The 16,777-nt window shown below is 36.4% G+C and overlaps 1 protein-coding gene and 1 long non-coding RNA gene across 2 annotated transcripts; both read left to right on the top strand.

Annotated features, from left to right (window-relative positions):
• The first annotated feature begins 12,156 nt into the window (after nucleotides 1–12,156).
• LOC145064097 (uncharacterized) lies at nucleotides 12,157–13,756 on the top strand. The gene is made up of 3 exons (XM_079011612.1): nucleotides 12,157–12,625; nucleotides 13,115–13,668; nucleotides 13,751–13,756. Exons 1-3 carry the CDS (start codon nucleotides 12,217–12,219, stop codon nucleotides 13,754–13,756), a joined length of 969 nt encoding a protein of 322 aa, XP_078867738.1. The 5' UTR covers nucleotides 12,157–12,216.
• Nucleotides 13,757–13,758: 2 nt separating this feature from the next.
• On the top strand, nucleotides 13,759–15,609 carry LOC145062131 (uncharacterized). The gene is made up of 5 exons (XR_013687440.1): nucleotides 13,759–13,873; nucleotides 13,953–14,107; nucleotides 14,214–14,327; nucleotides 14,424–14,860; nucleotides 14,967–15,609. It is a non-coding gene; the product is annotated as an uncharacterized LOC145062131 (long non-coding RNA).
• Nucleotides 15,610–16,777: the final 1,168 nt, after the last annotated feature.

Below are 16,777 nucleotides of genomic sequence, written 5' to 3'. Positions count from 1 at the left end.
GGCTGGTCAGAACTAAATTGATGTGTTCGATTAAGTTCTTTGTCAAACAAATCGAAAATCGGGAAACAAACTGCTGGACAATAAGTACGACGTTGTTCCATGTATTTGTCCGGCTGATATCATGAGAACAGAGGATTATATGATCACTTATCTAAAATGGCGCTTCATAGTTCAACAGAGTTTTCGAGAGCTACGATTGTTGGTTGGTTCCTGAAGTAACATACGCAAATATAGTTTTTAGACTTATCCAAGTGGGAGTCTGTTGGATAAGGTGTCTAAGTCCATAACTTATTTGGTACATACTTGACCCGACCCGGCATGGTCCATTTGGGTTGCACTTCACCCAAACGATTTATGGATTATTTTATGAGAATTGTATACTTACGATTTATTAATATATTATAAGTTATAATATATTAATATGAAGTCATGTTATTTAATTAGTTTTAGTCTTAAATTAATTATGAATTAATTTAGAGATTAAAAGGAAGACTAATTAAATTATGGGCTATTGTTTTATATGGTGTGGGCTAATACTCATTAGTTAATGGGCTAGGCTTATATGGAAGTCCATGGATGATCCATGGAGCTTTTAATCCATGGATCCTTGGAAAAGGAAAAGTCATGGGTTATTAGGGTTTCACCCTAATCATGTACACTATATAAGCATGCTTATGTTGCATGAAATAGCCACTAGTGGCACTAGTTGTGTGAGACTTAATGGTGGCCAATTTCATAAGAAAGTATACTACTCTCTCAAAGTTTTCCAAGTGTTTGTGGTGATTTGTGATTCCATTTGAGGCATTCACATTATTGGTGCTAGGCTCTCAAACTCCAAGCAATCAACCACCATCAAAAGGTATGTATTTCTACTAGTAGTTTTATGATTCATAATCCTTATGCTATGATAGTTAGGAAGAAACCTTGGACATTATTATTTGCATGTATTTTAGAAGAAAACATAGATCCAAGGTTTATTAGGGTTGCATGCACACTTAGGAAGTGCTAGATTGCTCAAAACCCAACACTAACAACCGAGCTCTACTACTATAACACATCAAGCTAGCATATAGCATATCAGGTAGTAACAAATTTAGATGATATCACAAAGACAATCATCTAACATACAACTCTTATTGGTGGGCCGGCATTGTGGCCGTAGACCCACCGCTACTGGAAGGTAACTCACCTCGAAGTAGTTGTTGATCTGATCGGGAACTGACTGTCTACTGCTGCTGCTACTGCTCCGGAAATCCTCCGGCTGCAATTCCCACAACATACTCAATCAAACACTGCTAACTGACCTATGGGTAAAATGACCATTTTACCCCTGCTTATGCCCTAAGTCAAAGTCAGAGTCAACTTTCAGTTGACCCGACTCGCCGAGTTGGCTTGCCAACTCGCCGAGTCCCTGTCCAATTGACTGACCTGGGTCCCGTTTCTACTCGTCGAGTTAGGCGTTGACTCGACGAGTTCTCCTTCCAAACTGATTGATCAAGTCCTTCATCCTACTCGCCGAGTTGTATGAACAACTCGGCGAGTTCATCTTCATCCGATGAACACCATGCTGAGACTCGCCGAGTTGTATGAACAACTCGTCGAGCCTGTTCTTGATCTAAGAAGATTGCCTTGAACTCGCCGAGTCAGGGCATTGACTTGCCGAGTTCCTCCGTGGGTGAGTTTGGCTTCCAACTCACCGAGTCACACCCCGTGATTCACTACTCAAACTCGACACAACGAAAAGGGGACAACTCGGAGACTCACGAGCAGACTCGCCGAGTCAGATGAACGACTCGCCAAGTCGTCGCCATGCAATCACTACATACGCGATTTTGCTCGATTCCAGTCTATGCGATTCACAGATTTGGGTTCCTAGAGCATGAATCACACGTAAAGTTTCCAACTTTACATGTAGATATTCACCAATGAGGGATTTAGGGCTCAAAATGCCTCAAAAGGGTAGATCTAGGGTGAACAAGCAACAATGGTCCATAAAGGTAGCGGATCTGAGCTCCTGGAGCTCAATCTTGCCTAGGTCTAAAGGCCAATCAACTTATTACGACTTATATTGCACATACAAGCTTGGGGAAGGGCTCAAGAAAGACTTAATGGAGCAATAAACATAAAAACAGAGGGAAAACGGGTTATACCTCAAAGAAATCACTGAGAGGACACTAAGATGCTTGGCTTCCTTCCCTTCCTCTTGATCTACTCCTCTTCCTTCACAAAATCTTCAAGGAAACACACTAATAAGCTTCAAACTCACAAGAACAAAGGCTATGACGTATGGAGAGCTTCTGAGGGTGAATGGGGCGGAGTTGGGGGTGCAAATGGTCGTTTAAATAGGGTGCAAACCCTTGGAAATTAGGGTTTCATCAGACAGCGCAGACTCGCCGAGTCCAAGATATGGACTCGCCGAGTCGCCAACTTAAACGTGTCCCGGGTCTCGTCTCTACTCGGCGAGTCGGACCTATGACTCGTCGAGTCCAAGGCTAACAAAATAGAAAATAGTCAAATAAGATTTACGTACCAGGAACCAGGTGCTACAGATCAAATCCTTCCTTCTGAGATTATTTGACCCCACTGTGAGGGGCGTAGCACCTGTCGGTCGACTGGCGGTTCCACACAAAAATTCTCTCATCCTTGCTCCTGTCCGGAGGTCCTGCTATCTCTTATGCGCTTTCCAGATGAACCGAGACCACCCTGTTCTCAACTAATTTGTCATCATCTTGGTTACCGGACTCCCACTGCTTAATGAACTCAAACTCCATCTCTCAGTTGCTCCGAGCAAATTCCGAAGGAAGCTTCGGCTATCTAAAACTGCTCTATCTACCTTGCCACTATGGCTCTATAAATCCTGGAATCCTCGATCCCCTACCTTGACCCTACGGTCTCTACCAGGTCTTATATGCACTACTATAAGTACACGGGCCTCGCCCAAGGGTCTCGTCGAAACTATATTTCAGAGGTACCTCTCCCATATGTCTCACCTATCTAGGGTCACTCCTCGAATCTCAACTTACTATCTTTTCATGAATCCTATCATACTAACTAGGAGATACGGGCCCTCGTCCACACTCCTCTAATTAGACTACTACTGAATGCTACGACTTATCCGCAGTCTCACAACACACCCCACACTGTCTAACTGTCGGTGAATGCTACGACTATCCCGTAGTCTTACATCCTAACTAAACTCGCACTCTGCCATTAAGATCCTCAACCTGGTTCCCAACCAGTTATCAACTACCGTGAATACACGAACTCAATGTTGCGAAGTTTCCCAAACTCCAAATTCGCACGCTCCTCTATCCAAACAACAACTTAGGTTGCTTTCCTTCCCAACAAGTCGCGAACGCATCCCAATTTTGCACTTACTTCTGCTCCTGACCACTGGGATACTTCTCCCCCACTTTGAATCAACTAGATCCCTACAACTCCCAGCTTGGAAAGGATTCTCAATCCTTCTCTCCATATAATGTTCGATCTACTGACAACCGATACTTACTATTGTCAGTGCTCCAAAACTAACCAATATTGAATCTGAACCACTTTGAAGGACTAATAGAACACCTCTTTAGCCCTAATCACACTTGCTACAGTGACCACATACTAAGAACCTGCCCTAGGGAAACATCTCTAAACTACTACTCTAACATCCATGGTATGCAGATGGCATACAAAAACAATAACCAGATATGGTTGTGCCAAAAATGACCGGTTTAATTGTAAAAGTATTATATATGTTGAGATTTGATGACCATAAGAGCCCTTGAGATGAAAGGGGAGACATCAGTATGTATAGAGTCTATCTAGTCTAAGAAATACAATGGACAACAAAAGGTGGCGGGTGGCCATTACATTTTCTTTGGCAATAAGAACTAGTCACCAGTCAAGACTGGTTGGGAACCTTATTCAACAAACCAAAAAGTATTTAAATAGTAGGTCAAGTGAGATAATCTTTTAATGTTAGATAATCTCCATATGTACATGCAGTGATAATTATTAGATTTGTTTAGCAGATATATCGAAAGGTACTGGAAGTTTTTCATAAAATAGAATGGTCGTTGTATCATAGAATGATTTTAGTTTCTCCCAGACATCTTTAGCCGAATCATGACTAACAACAGTTCCAAGGAGCTCGTCACTAATACCATCATGCTTCTTTGCTACAACCACAACTACTAATTGAAGTTGGTGTGCAAAGCAATGTACATAAAAAGCCATGTTATTCTCTTGTAATATCAAAGCTTTCAAACCATTGAATTCTCCTCGCATATTGCTAGCCCCATCGTAACGTTGTCCTCTTATCTATTAAAATTTAAAACAATATATATATATATATATATATATATATATATATTAAATTGAAATAACAAAAAAGTAAAGAATAAATTACCCGATTAAAACTCAACTTATTAGTTGTAAGTACTTCATTTATGGCGTTTTTGAGTGTCAAAGAAGATGTATCCTTCATGTGCACTACTCCTATGAATTTTTCTTTCACAAAGCCAAGACTATTGACATAACGCAAAACAATAGCCATTTGTTTCTTTTTTGAAACATCACTAGATTCATCAACTAGTAAATCAAAAACATCTTGACCAATCTCTTCACGAATACTCAAAAGTACTTCTTGTGCAAAACATTGCACACTTTTTTTTTGAATTTTAGGGGCAATTAGTTGATTGTTTTTAGGAGCATTTTCTAAATTATTGTTGAAAATATCTTCACTAGTCTCTCGAATGGATTTTAACACTTCAATTTAAATCCCTCTATTTTCCGAGTTAACCGACTCGTCATGACCACGAAACGCTAAACTGGTTTTCAATAAAAGTCTAACAACAATAATAGAAACACGTAATCGAGCTTTATATTTATGGTCCTCTGCTTCGGTTTGCCTCCTCGAGACTACATTATTAACTTCTTTTTCCCTCATCAAAAACTCACACTTTTCTTTTGCTTTGTTGTGAAAACTATCAACACCACCCACATGAGTTCGAAATGCATCTTTTTTATTCCATGTATCAAAACCTTGGGAAACAAATTTATCTCTCCCTCCTTCTTGTCCCATGAGGTCCCCACACAAATAACAATATAAACAATATGCACTATTCTTTTTCACACTAGATTCCAACCAATCAAAGTCATCAAACCATGAAGAAACGAATCTTGTAAATCTATCACCTATTTTTTTAGGAAACTTATGTGCCCTTACTTAATACGGTCCTTGAAGCAAATATGCTCTTCTTACATCATCTCTTATATTTGGTTTGTAACTTGTAATCAATTGCCTATCTGTCGAGTCCTTTGGAAGATCTTTCAAGTCAAGATTATCACTAGGTTGGTTAGAGCATGGTGTTTGTGGAGTTGCAGTAGGAACCGAAGGGATTGATTGATTGGTGATTGGTGTTTGTGAAGTTGCATTAGGATTAGAAACGGAAGGGATTGATTGATTGGTAATTGGTATTTGGGAACATTCTTCACCACTTTCATTAGGATTAGGTCTTTGTCTTTTGGTAAAAAGAACCACTTAGTTTAACCTATAAAAACATAATAATTACACCTAATTATACAATGACTTCAATAAAACAAGTTGCTTTCACCTAATCAAACAATAAGTTCAATAAAAATATAACAGTTACACCTAATCAAACAATGACTTCAATAAAACAAGTTGTTTTCACCTAATCAAACAACAAGTTCAATAAAAACATAAGAATTACACCTAATCAAACAATGATTTCAATAAAACAAGTTGCTTTCACCTAATCAAACAATAAATTCAATAAAAACATAAAAATTACACCTAATCAAACAATCAATTCAATAAAAAAACATAGCAATATAACCTAAGCAAACAATATAACTTCAATAAAACAAATCAATTTCACCCAAGTCAATCAATAACTTCAAAAAAACATGTCAATTTCAAATATCTAAATGAATTAGTAGTAAAACTTACTTGTTTCATTGTAGTGTAGGGCTTTGAAATTTGAACTTTGAAGTGGATTTTGTTATTTGTTAACCAATAAACCAAAACAATAGAAATTGAAAGAAGACAGAAGTTGATCGATACTTGCTTCAAGTCTTCAAGAGAACGATAGATTGAGACATTGAGTGATTGAGTATTGTTGAAATCGATCAAGGATTGTGATCGATCCAACAATGAAATCATTCAAGGATGAAGGATTGTGAGTTCACGAGTCCGACAGGCGATAGTAGCCAAGGCACAATTGAAGGAATTTTGGACGCAAGAATTATGGACGCATGATCTGGAAGTTGAGTAGTAGATGTCGATTCTGTAATCGTAATTTTTTTCCTTGTGCTGATAATATACAATTAAACGTTCAATTAATTAGGATTGGGCTATCTTTTTTACAAGGAGTTAGCCTAATTGCTAATTTATCCAATTAATTTTTATTTTGGGCTTTGGGTAATTGGACTCGTAGACAATAATTGATTAAACATTGGGCATTTGGGCTCGTTATTATTTTTTTCGTTTGGTAATTCCCCATAGAGTGACAATATTTTTTTTATGTAGTTGCACAATTTTCTTTTAGTAGTTGCATGATTTATTTTACGTAGTGGTACAATAGGTAAAAAATTTAAAAAAAAACAAAAATTTTTCTACTACGTGCACGGAAGCTAGGTGTTGACGGTGCCACACCGGACACCTAGCTAGGACCGCCCCTGGTTGCATCTACAATGTCATACAGATTGTAAGTCTCCATGTAGGAAAACATCTGTGTCTTCCACAGATGGTAATTGCGGTAGCTGGAAAGCTTCACAGACACAAAGTTAGAAACATTAGTATTTGATGCATATAAGTACTTTATGTCTTCTTGTATTTGTGCTAAAGCATGTGGAGGAGGAGGATGGATTGATGAGCTTGTCATCTGAATGAAGAATAGATCTGAATGAATGCATGCAATTAACATCTTCATGGTTCATATAAAGTTTAAACAGGTTTATATTGTATTCGATACTTGAATTGTTTAGTCTTCGCTTTATCTTTTTACACTCACGTTGTGTTTGCTAGAAGATATTCGTACATAGATAAGAGCATTAAAGATGAATAAAGTATGAATTTTTTTTAAACGGCAGCTATCCTACTCCTAGTATCTTTTTTTAATAATTACTTTATTCTAATGAATCTTGTCAATACTTGGATTGGGCAGGTGGGGGCCGGTTATGCCAGTGGCGTGGAAAACGTGTGCATGTATTTCATTTGGGACCTGATATTTCCGGTTATCATTTTTATCCTTCCACTCGGATTCGGGATCAAAGTAAAAATATATCGCCGACAAAAAAAATCACGTAATACAAAAAAAATCTGAAAAAAATTACACTAGTAAAATCTTTTTGAGGTGTATCCTGGGCTACAGTGGGACTAGATCCACCGTTGTCGCTAACTAATCTATAGGTATAATTTACCCATGAGCATTTATGTAGAACTTATGTAGGTATCCCCCTATACCATTGAATAGGGATTGTGTTGTAGGCATTCACTACAAGAATAATGGGCATTAGCAGTGACGCTTTTAGCGGCGACAGCCACCTTTAGCGGCGACACATAATTTTCGCGTTATGTGTCGCCGCTAATGCCCATCGACCCCGATCCTCGTCAAAATATGAGGTGAAACCTTAGCCGTTGATTTTGTCCCTAATCCAACGACTGAAAATCGATAATGTACATACCAATAGCCGTCGCCGCTAATACTCGAAAATTTTGGCCGCCAAAGTTTCCCCCCAAAGATGTCGCCGATAATACTCAAAAAATTTGACCATCAAAATTCCCCCCGAGGTGTCGCTGCTAATACTCTATATGTCGCTGCTAATACTCAACGTGTCGCTGCTAATGCTCTTCGCAAATATATCCGCCTTCAGCTCCTTCTTCCTCCTTCTCTCTTCTATGAACTCATTTATATGTAGAATGTGTCTTTTGTATATGTATGTGTATTATGTATGTATTTGTGTATTAGTATGCATATATATATATATATATATATATATATATATATATATATATATATATATATGAGTGTTTTTATATGTGTATTATGTATGTTTTGTGTATTAGTATGTGTATCATGTATGTATATATGTTTTTGTATATGTTTTTATATGTGTATTGTGTATGTATGGATGTGTTTTTGGTTATATGTTTTTATAAAGTTTTTATAATTTATAACAGTTTTTATAATTTTATAAGGTTTGTTTTGTTGGATTAGTGTCTAAGTCCATAACTATTTTGGTATGTACTTGACCCGATGGTGCATGGTCCTTTTGGGTTGTCTTCACCAAAGCAACTTGATAGGATGAATTATGGAGAGAAATGATTAAATATGATTTATTAATATATTATGAGAATAATATATTAAAGGAGAAATCATATTGTTTAATTAATATTAGTCAATAATTGATTGGTAATTAGTTTTGTGACTCAAAGAGATTAATTAAACTTAAGGGACTGAAATTGTAATTATAAGATAATTGCAATTTGGGCTATGGATTGTCTTATATTAAGGAGTGGACGAATTCAATGGGAAACCCATAAGAAATCGTCCAAGGCCTTAAGGAAAGGAGTCCATGGGTTGCTTAGGGCTTAAGCATCCAAATTAGGGTTTCTTTGTTAGATAACCATAATAGCCTCACTATATATATGACCCTTATGACCCAAAAATGAGAGGAAGCTTTGTTCTAGGGTTTCACACATTTTTGGGCAGCCTCCATCCTCTCTCCTCTTCATCCTCTTGTTTACGGTGTTTGTGAACCATTAGAGGAGTGATATTTGTGACTCTAAGCTTTCTAAAGTCAATACAAGGAGGAATTGGATTGTTATTGCTACATAACAATCAAGGTAATATCTTAAACCCATTCTTATGTTAATATGATTACTTGTATGCTAGAATTAGGGTTTATAGTCTTGGATAACTTGCATGTACAATAGAGAAACCTAGATCCAAGCATTAGGGTTTGTATGAGCACATAGGATGTTCTTATGACCAAAACCCATCATGTTTTGTATATGGAAAAAATGTTTAAAAAAAAGTTAAAAAAAAAAAGAGAAAACTACAATTAGTGGCGACACTTTTAGTGGCGACACAAAGTATTAGTGGCGACATGGTATTAGCGGCGACGGTAAGCATTAGCAGCGACAAATTGGGTATTAGCGACAAACCAACAGCGGTGACCCTTTAGCGGCGACGCCTGTTGTCACTAATAGTCATTTTTCTTGTAGTGATTGACCTTGTTATCTAGTGGTGTCTAGTAGTGCTAGTTAGTTTTCAACGTTACCATTAGCAGCGACACCTTTAGAGACGACTACTATCAATTATGACGATGTGGACCTCCGGCTAGTATTGCCGGAAAATCCTACTGGTTGCCAGAATATTAATAGGGACGACACTATTTGAGACGACAGTGGTGTATTAGGGACGACAATCAGAGGCGGAGGCAGTAGGGGGGCTGCCGGATGCTTTGCCCCCCTCAATCATTTTTCAAACTTTAGTTATATTATAAATAAATTAATCTAACCATTAAACTTCTAACCCACATCGTTTACTTAACAATGTCCAACCCCTCCCAATTATTTTAAAAGAAAACAATTGCTATACATAAAAAACAGTGAGGATATTATCACTAAAAAAGTTGAGGCCCACATCTAAACACCACCGCCTCCATCCCTATCTATTTTATTTTAATTAGCCATTGATATATACTCCCATCTATGTCAATTCATCGGTAGCTATCTCATTATAATCCCTATTTGTTCATAAGCAGCGTTTGTTTCGACGATTCAACAAAGACAATGTAGCTATTTTTATTCAAAGAGGTTAATTGGCAGTTAAAAATTCGTTTCCGGCTAAACAGATTCATCAACATGATTTCATTTTTAAGGTAAATTTTAAATCTTTTGCATACTTTTATTTACTGTTACTTGTCATTAATAACTTAATTATGGTTTCATAATTTAGTTAATTAATTTATTATAATCATTGGGTAAATTATGAGAAAAAAGAACTACCGATTCTTTTTTAAAACGAATACAAGGTGTGTGTGACCCAAAATTACAGGTTAACGGATGAATACGAGTTGATGTTTATAGTTAATTGAAAATTTTTGAAGATTGAGATTAATGGAAACAAAAATTTCTTTGTGATATATTTTCATATAATACTACTATATGAAGCTGTCAGCCCCCCTTATTCGTAAATCCTAGCTCCGCCCCTGACGACAATTATTAGAGATGACATGGGGCTATTAGCTACGAGCTAATTGCGGCGACGCATTAGCAACGACGTGGCGTCGCTAATACTATTAGCGACGACATAGATGATCAATTGCGACGACTTTTGTCGCCGCTAATGGTTAGTATTTTTGTAGTCTTAGTATAATTGAATATTAATCCAATTTCGCTGATGATCTGAATTGGTTACTAAATAGCTAGTTTACAGGGCATATTGGTCGCTCGAAGTTTCATTTACTTTGTCACTTAAAAGAAACTTTAGATGAAATTGCACTACAAGAATAACAGGCAATAGCGGCGACACCTTTAGCAGCGACAGTCACTTTTAGCAGCGACATCAAACAAACGCGTTTTTTGTCGCCGCTAAAAGTGTCCGTCGCCGCTAAAGGTATCGCCGCTAAAGGCTTATGTTGGCGATCCGCGTCATTTCAACCCTAACCGTTGATTTAGATGATGATCCAACGACTAGGAGGACATAGAAAACCCCGCGTTATTTTCCCTCCGGTGTGTCGCCGGTAAAGGCTACCCGTCGCCGCTAAAGGCGTCGCCGCTATTGCCTGTTCTGGCGATCCGCGTCATTTCAACCCCATCCGTCGATTTAAGCAATGATCCAACGATGTAGGAAACCCCATATAGTTTTCCCTCCGATGTGTCGCTGCTAAAGGTCGCCCGTCGCCGCTAAAGGCGTCGCCGCTAAAGAGCATCGACAATAAAATCAGCTTCGTCTTCACTTTCTTCCCTGATCTACTTCTGTGTTTTCCCTCTTCCTCTCCATTTCCCACCTTCTTGCCGGAGTATACCGCCACCACCACTGTTCATGACGAAAATTTGATATTTTAGATGTGTATTTGTATGTGTATTTTGTTTGTAGATGTGGATATGTATTTGTATTTACAATTGTATGTATATGTGTATTTTGAGTGTATTTTTATGTATGTATATTTATATGTATATGTGTATTTTGTATGTAAATTATGTATATGTATGTGTTTTTGTATGTATATATGGGTATTTTGTATGTGTATTATGTATGTGTATTATGTATGTATGTGTATTTGTATGTATACAAATACATATAAATAGCGGCGACGTCTTTAGTGGCGACAGATAGTATTAGCAGCGACGCGTCTTTAGTGGCGACAGAAGGCAATAGCGGCGACCAAAGAAGCATTAGCGACGAAGCAATAGCAACGACCCTTTAGCGGCGACGTGTCGCCGCTAAAGGTATTAGCGGCGACATTTTCGACCTTTAGCGGCGACGCCCGTCGCCGGTAATACTCTAATTTCTTGTAGCGTTGGTTTTCTATATGGTACATGTGGTGGTCATGAGTAATTGTTGATAGTTAAATATTAATCGGTTTTGATGAGGCATGTATTATTAATAATGTTATTATTAATATTATAGTTTTTTTTTTTAATTTTTTTATTATTATTTTTTTTTAGATTTAAAATTGAATACTCGAAGTTTTTCAAGTTCGAATTATTTAAAGACCTCTCAGTGTTGGAATATCGGTAGCAAAAAGAAAGAGTAATAAGTGAGTAAAGATAAAGCGGAGAGCACGCAATGCATGCATGCAAGTACTATGGAATATATCAAACGGATCTTGGTGTTATGAAATGACATGTGATGTCCCTCAATTCCTTTACACTTTTAGTTGTTCTCTATCTTGGTGTGTTAGGTATAATATTAGTGCTGAATAGCGATTAGTTTCCAGGATTAGTTAAATATAGAGTGGTGTACACGGGCTAAACTTTGTACTCTGTCTCCAATTCCCTGCTGGCTTTATTCTTTTCAATAAATACTGCCATTAAAAAAAATAAACAAATCGTATAGATTAGTAACGCCCCTAATCTGTGTGGGAATATGTTTCGCTAAAAGAAAGTAAATGGACAAAAGATAAAGCCGATATACTAGTTGATGCACGCATCGAATATAATATTTAACCCTGCCTTATATATAAACCATGAAGAAGCTCATCAACATGCAATTAACCCACACATATCTCTTCTCCATGCGAATGGCACTCCCATCAAACCCATCATCTTCTTCTTCTGATGCCTCCTCATTATACCCAGATCCATTTCATGCAAATGTTTCTAACTTTGTTTCTGTGAAGCTTTCCAGTGAACCAAACTACCGTCTATGGGAGAAGCAGATAGGGTGCCTCCTGAAGAGTTACAATCTGCTTGGCATTGTATGTGAACCAATTACCCCAGACCTCATTACCAGATTTGACGGACTTGTCAAGGGTTGGATTTTTGGTTCGATTAGTGAAGAACTACTTGACAATGTTGTCGAACTTGAATCAGCTAAAGCAGTTTGGGACAAACTACAATCTATCTACTGTCCGGCTATAATGATTCCTCAAACAGGTATTCTCTTGTTATTCCAAACTCAATATTGCAACATTCTAACAATCAACACTGCTTCATATGCACTTATAAGTTTTATACTCATGATTGCCTGTCTCACGTGTGGTAGACTATTAAAATTACAATTTCCACACGACGAACAATTTGATGCGCATATATATATATATATATATATATATATATATATATATATATATATATATATATATATATATGCTTTTAATCACATTTGCATCATCGTTTATAAACACACTGCTGTTACATAAAGCTTCTAGAACTTCCAGACTGAGTAAAACAATTGCATAATATGCATAAGTTGGATTATGTAATGCGTGTAATGCACGTGTTTTACTTAATTTAGAAGTCCGTAAGCATAGTACTTCTATAAGTTTGCAGTGTGAGTTTAAATGTTCCAACTGAGACAAAAACAGAAGAAAAAGAAACACTTGGAACAGAAACAAAACCTCAAGACATAATTAATTTTAACAGATATACAAACAAAAGTTGAAGACCCAATAAGGGACGGCCAACTCAAGATCACACGCAACAAGGAGTCGTTAATGCTTAAGGCTATATTGAAAGGGAAATGGCGGGAAGTAAAATCCAAACTAAAAGAAGATAAAGCCGCAGCCACAGAGGCAATAAACAGTGATGGGAACACAGTGCTTCATATAGCTGTTGGAATAGGTCGTAACATTCTGGTCAATGAAATATTATCTTTAATAGAACCCGGACAATTACCTTATATTGTAAATTTAGATGGAAGCACTGCCCTTCACATTGCAGCAATCGTTGGCAACACAGAAGCAGCAACGCTCTTGATTAAAAAAGACAGAAGTTTGTTGGAAATTGGAGACAATAAACGTGAAACACCTTTGCATAAAGCTTTTCAAAATATGCATCTTGACACCATTGATTGTTTGTTGAAAGCTATCTTCGATGATATAAAAGGAAAGAAAATGACTTTTCCTTTAGCGAATTCTGTTGTAAACCAAGTCGTTCACCTTCTTGTTAATGCTGTTTCTGCAAAAAAAATATGGTGCGTACACAATATATACTATAGAAATACGATGATCCAAAGATTTACTGCTTTAAATATTCACAGTTTTTCCAATATGCTTGCAGATTTAGCAACAGAGTTAGTCAAAAGTTCACCAGAGTGTGCTGTGCAATCTGATGATGTACTTCTAGCAATAGCTAAAACTTTCCCAATTGGGCTGGATTACTGGGAAACACTTATTTATCCAAGTAAGTTTCTAATATACTAGAGATATACTATAATCTGTTTGTTATTCTTTTAATTTTTATTATGATTTTTTCCTTTCAGGTATGGGTGATATCTTTGAAAGGATAGTCAAGAGAGCCAAGGACTCGTTTAAAATATTAGTAGACTACTACGAGGGCAGGATGTCCTTAATAGAATATATACCTGACGACATGATCATTAGTACCATACGATTGCTATTATACTCACATTGAAAGGTGAGATATTGATATATAATCTGTTAATACAGCCCTAGAATTAATCATTTAATTGACTTCACAAAATACAACCTATTTTACAAATGAAAGTTTTCTGCTTATGCAGGTCCATTAGCGGTGCTTGCTTGGATTTATTTCATGATTCGCCTACTCATATCGATGCTTTATTTTCCATTCATTATGTTTTATTTCCTCTTCTGGAAGGTTGCAACAAGAGTAGGTATATAATGCATGACTTATGTTTAAACTATATAATTAACTTCTATACAATATAAATTTGATGACCGTTTTGAACCAATTATTTTCCAACACTCAGTTCCACCCATTAAGAATATCGAGAAGAAAATGAAGGAACAGAAAGAAGCAAAAGAAGTTCTAGAATTGGTATGTGATGAAATAGAGAAGTTGGAATTCCCTGATGCTCATCCTCGTTTTTACACCAGACCAATTCTTGAGGCTGCATGTCAAGATATTTATGAGGTTGTTGATCAAATTGTAAAGAGATACCCTGAAGCAATTCAATATAAAGATGAGAATGGGTATGACGTTATGCAGTTATCAATTATATACCGTTCAGAAAAAGACTACAACCTTATACATACCATTGGGGAGCGTAAGAGTGTTTACAGAATGATCGAAGATTCCTCTAAGAACAATATGTTGCACTTGGTTGGAAGATTACCTCCTTTTCAGAAACTCAGACATAGAAGAGGCCCAGCATTACAGCTACAAAAAGAGCTTCACTAGCGCCAGGTACGGTCCAAAGTCAATTCTTAACCATTATTGTAGCTAGGGAAGTAATATATTTTTTGTTTGATATATATAGTAGCAAAAATAATGGGTTAAATTTATTTTACAGGAAGTGGAGAAGCTTGTGTTTCCCAGTTGCACTACTAAAGAGAATACTTTTAAGGAGACACCAGATAAGGTGTTTAGAAGGGAGCACGAAAATTTGGTGAAGGAAGCAGAAAAGTGGATGAAAGCAGTAGCAGAATCATGCAGCATCACTGCAGCACTAATTACCACAATTGTGTTTGTGGCAGCCATTACTGTACCAGGTGGAAGCAATCAAGAAACAGGCATCCCGGTGTTTACAAAAGAAATTGCTTTCACGATCTTTGCAATAACAGATTCAATCTCACTATTTGCATCCAGCACAGCATTACTGATGTTCTTGTCGATCCTCACAGGAAGTTTTGATGAGAGAGATTTTCTAGTCATTTTGCCAAGACGACTGATGATTGCTCTTTGTGCGTTGATGCTATCTACAACTGCCATGATAGTGGCCTTTGGGGCAACGTTGTTCCTTGTCTTTTGTCATAAAAGACCATGGATGATTGCTCCGATTTGTGTATTTTCTTCGGTCCCGATTGCAACTTTTGGTAAACTTCAAATCCCCCTCATAGTAGATCTCTATCGGTCTGACATATTGGCATTCCAAAAAAAAATGAACAAATTGAAGTCGGATGACATACAATTGTTTTTTTGTAATGGTAAGTGAAACGAATATGCATTGATTATGCTATTTTGAATAGTCAGATTTAAGAATTGAATTCTAGTTTGAAATTAAAAGTATTTCATATATTACATGTCTCTTCAAGCTCTTGATGCATTGATGAATATTTAAGAATTATAGATGAATAACTGAATAATTTAATAGTTGTTCAAGATGAGAATTTATTAAGGTGTTGTTTGATTTTCTGAAGCAAAAATTCTTGAAGTCTGCAGACTACCTCTGCAACCCTTTGTAGTAGAAGAGGTGACCACACGGCTGCAGACTGTAATAAGAAGCGTGTTTATTTTTTTAATATCTGCGTACTACTGCAGATATTAAAAAATTAAAATAAACTAATTTTATAAATCAAAAATAGTTTTTTAACACGGAAAATTTAATAATGTATAACATTTCGGCAATAATTAATGATAATTCAGTAAAAAATAATGATATTTCAACAAAAAAAATAAAGATATTTAGTAAAAAAAATAATGATATTTTATCAAAAATTATCATTATTCAATATAAAAAAATGAAAAAAAATCAACAAGAATAAACAAAAAAAATGAAAAAAAAAAAGTGAAATAAAATTTCAACAACATATAATAAAATTTTAAGCAAGAAAAAAAAAAAGAGGTTGGAAGAGGTTGGAAAAGGCAGTACAAGTGCTGCGCCAAACAGAGCACCCACATAGGTTTTTGACTCTAAAGACTTTTAAAAAACAAACAGCTGCGAGATGAAAAGTGTTGCGCTTGTGCTGCGCCACGCAGCAATAAGAGGTCTGATAAGGTTTTTTCCAAAAAAACAAACAGCACCTAAGTGTAGGGGGTGTGTTTGGTTGGATGGAATGAAATGAATTAAGTAATGGAATGGATTATTATCATGTGATTGTCATGTTTGTGTACTCAAATGTAAATAAGTCAATAATACTTGTATTATCATGTGATTGTGATGTTTCTTTACTCAAATGTAAATAAGTCAATAATACTTGTTGTTTGGTACGGAGGTATGAAAATTCAAATAAAAGGAATGAATTAATGGGCATTGACAAAGTACCACCATAACACAAAATGCACACGATTTACAAAATTTTAACAACATTATCCTGGAAAAAAAATACAGTATTTACTAGAAATCAGATCTGCTTGAAAAATAAGGTTCATCATATAGTTGCT

Source organism: Lactuca serriola, chromosome 7 (assembly GCF_051521515.1).
Source record: "Lactuca serriola cultivar US96UC23 chromosome 7, Lser_US96UC23_V15, whole genome shotgun sequence".
Classification (NCBI taxonomy): domain Eukaryota; kingdom Viridiplantae; phylum Streptophyta; class Magnoliopsida; order Asterales; family Asteraceae; genus Lactuca; species Lactuca serriola.
This window is presented reverse-complemented; position numbering and strand designations above follow the sequence as displayed.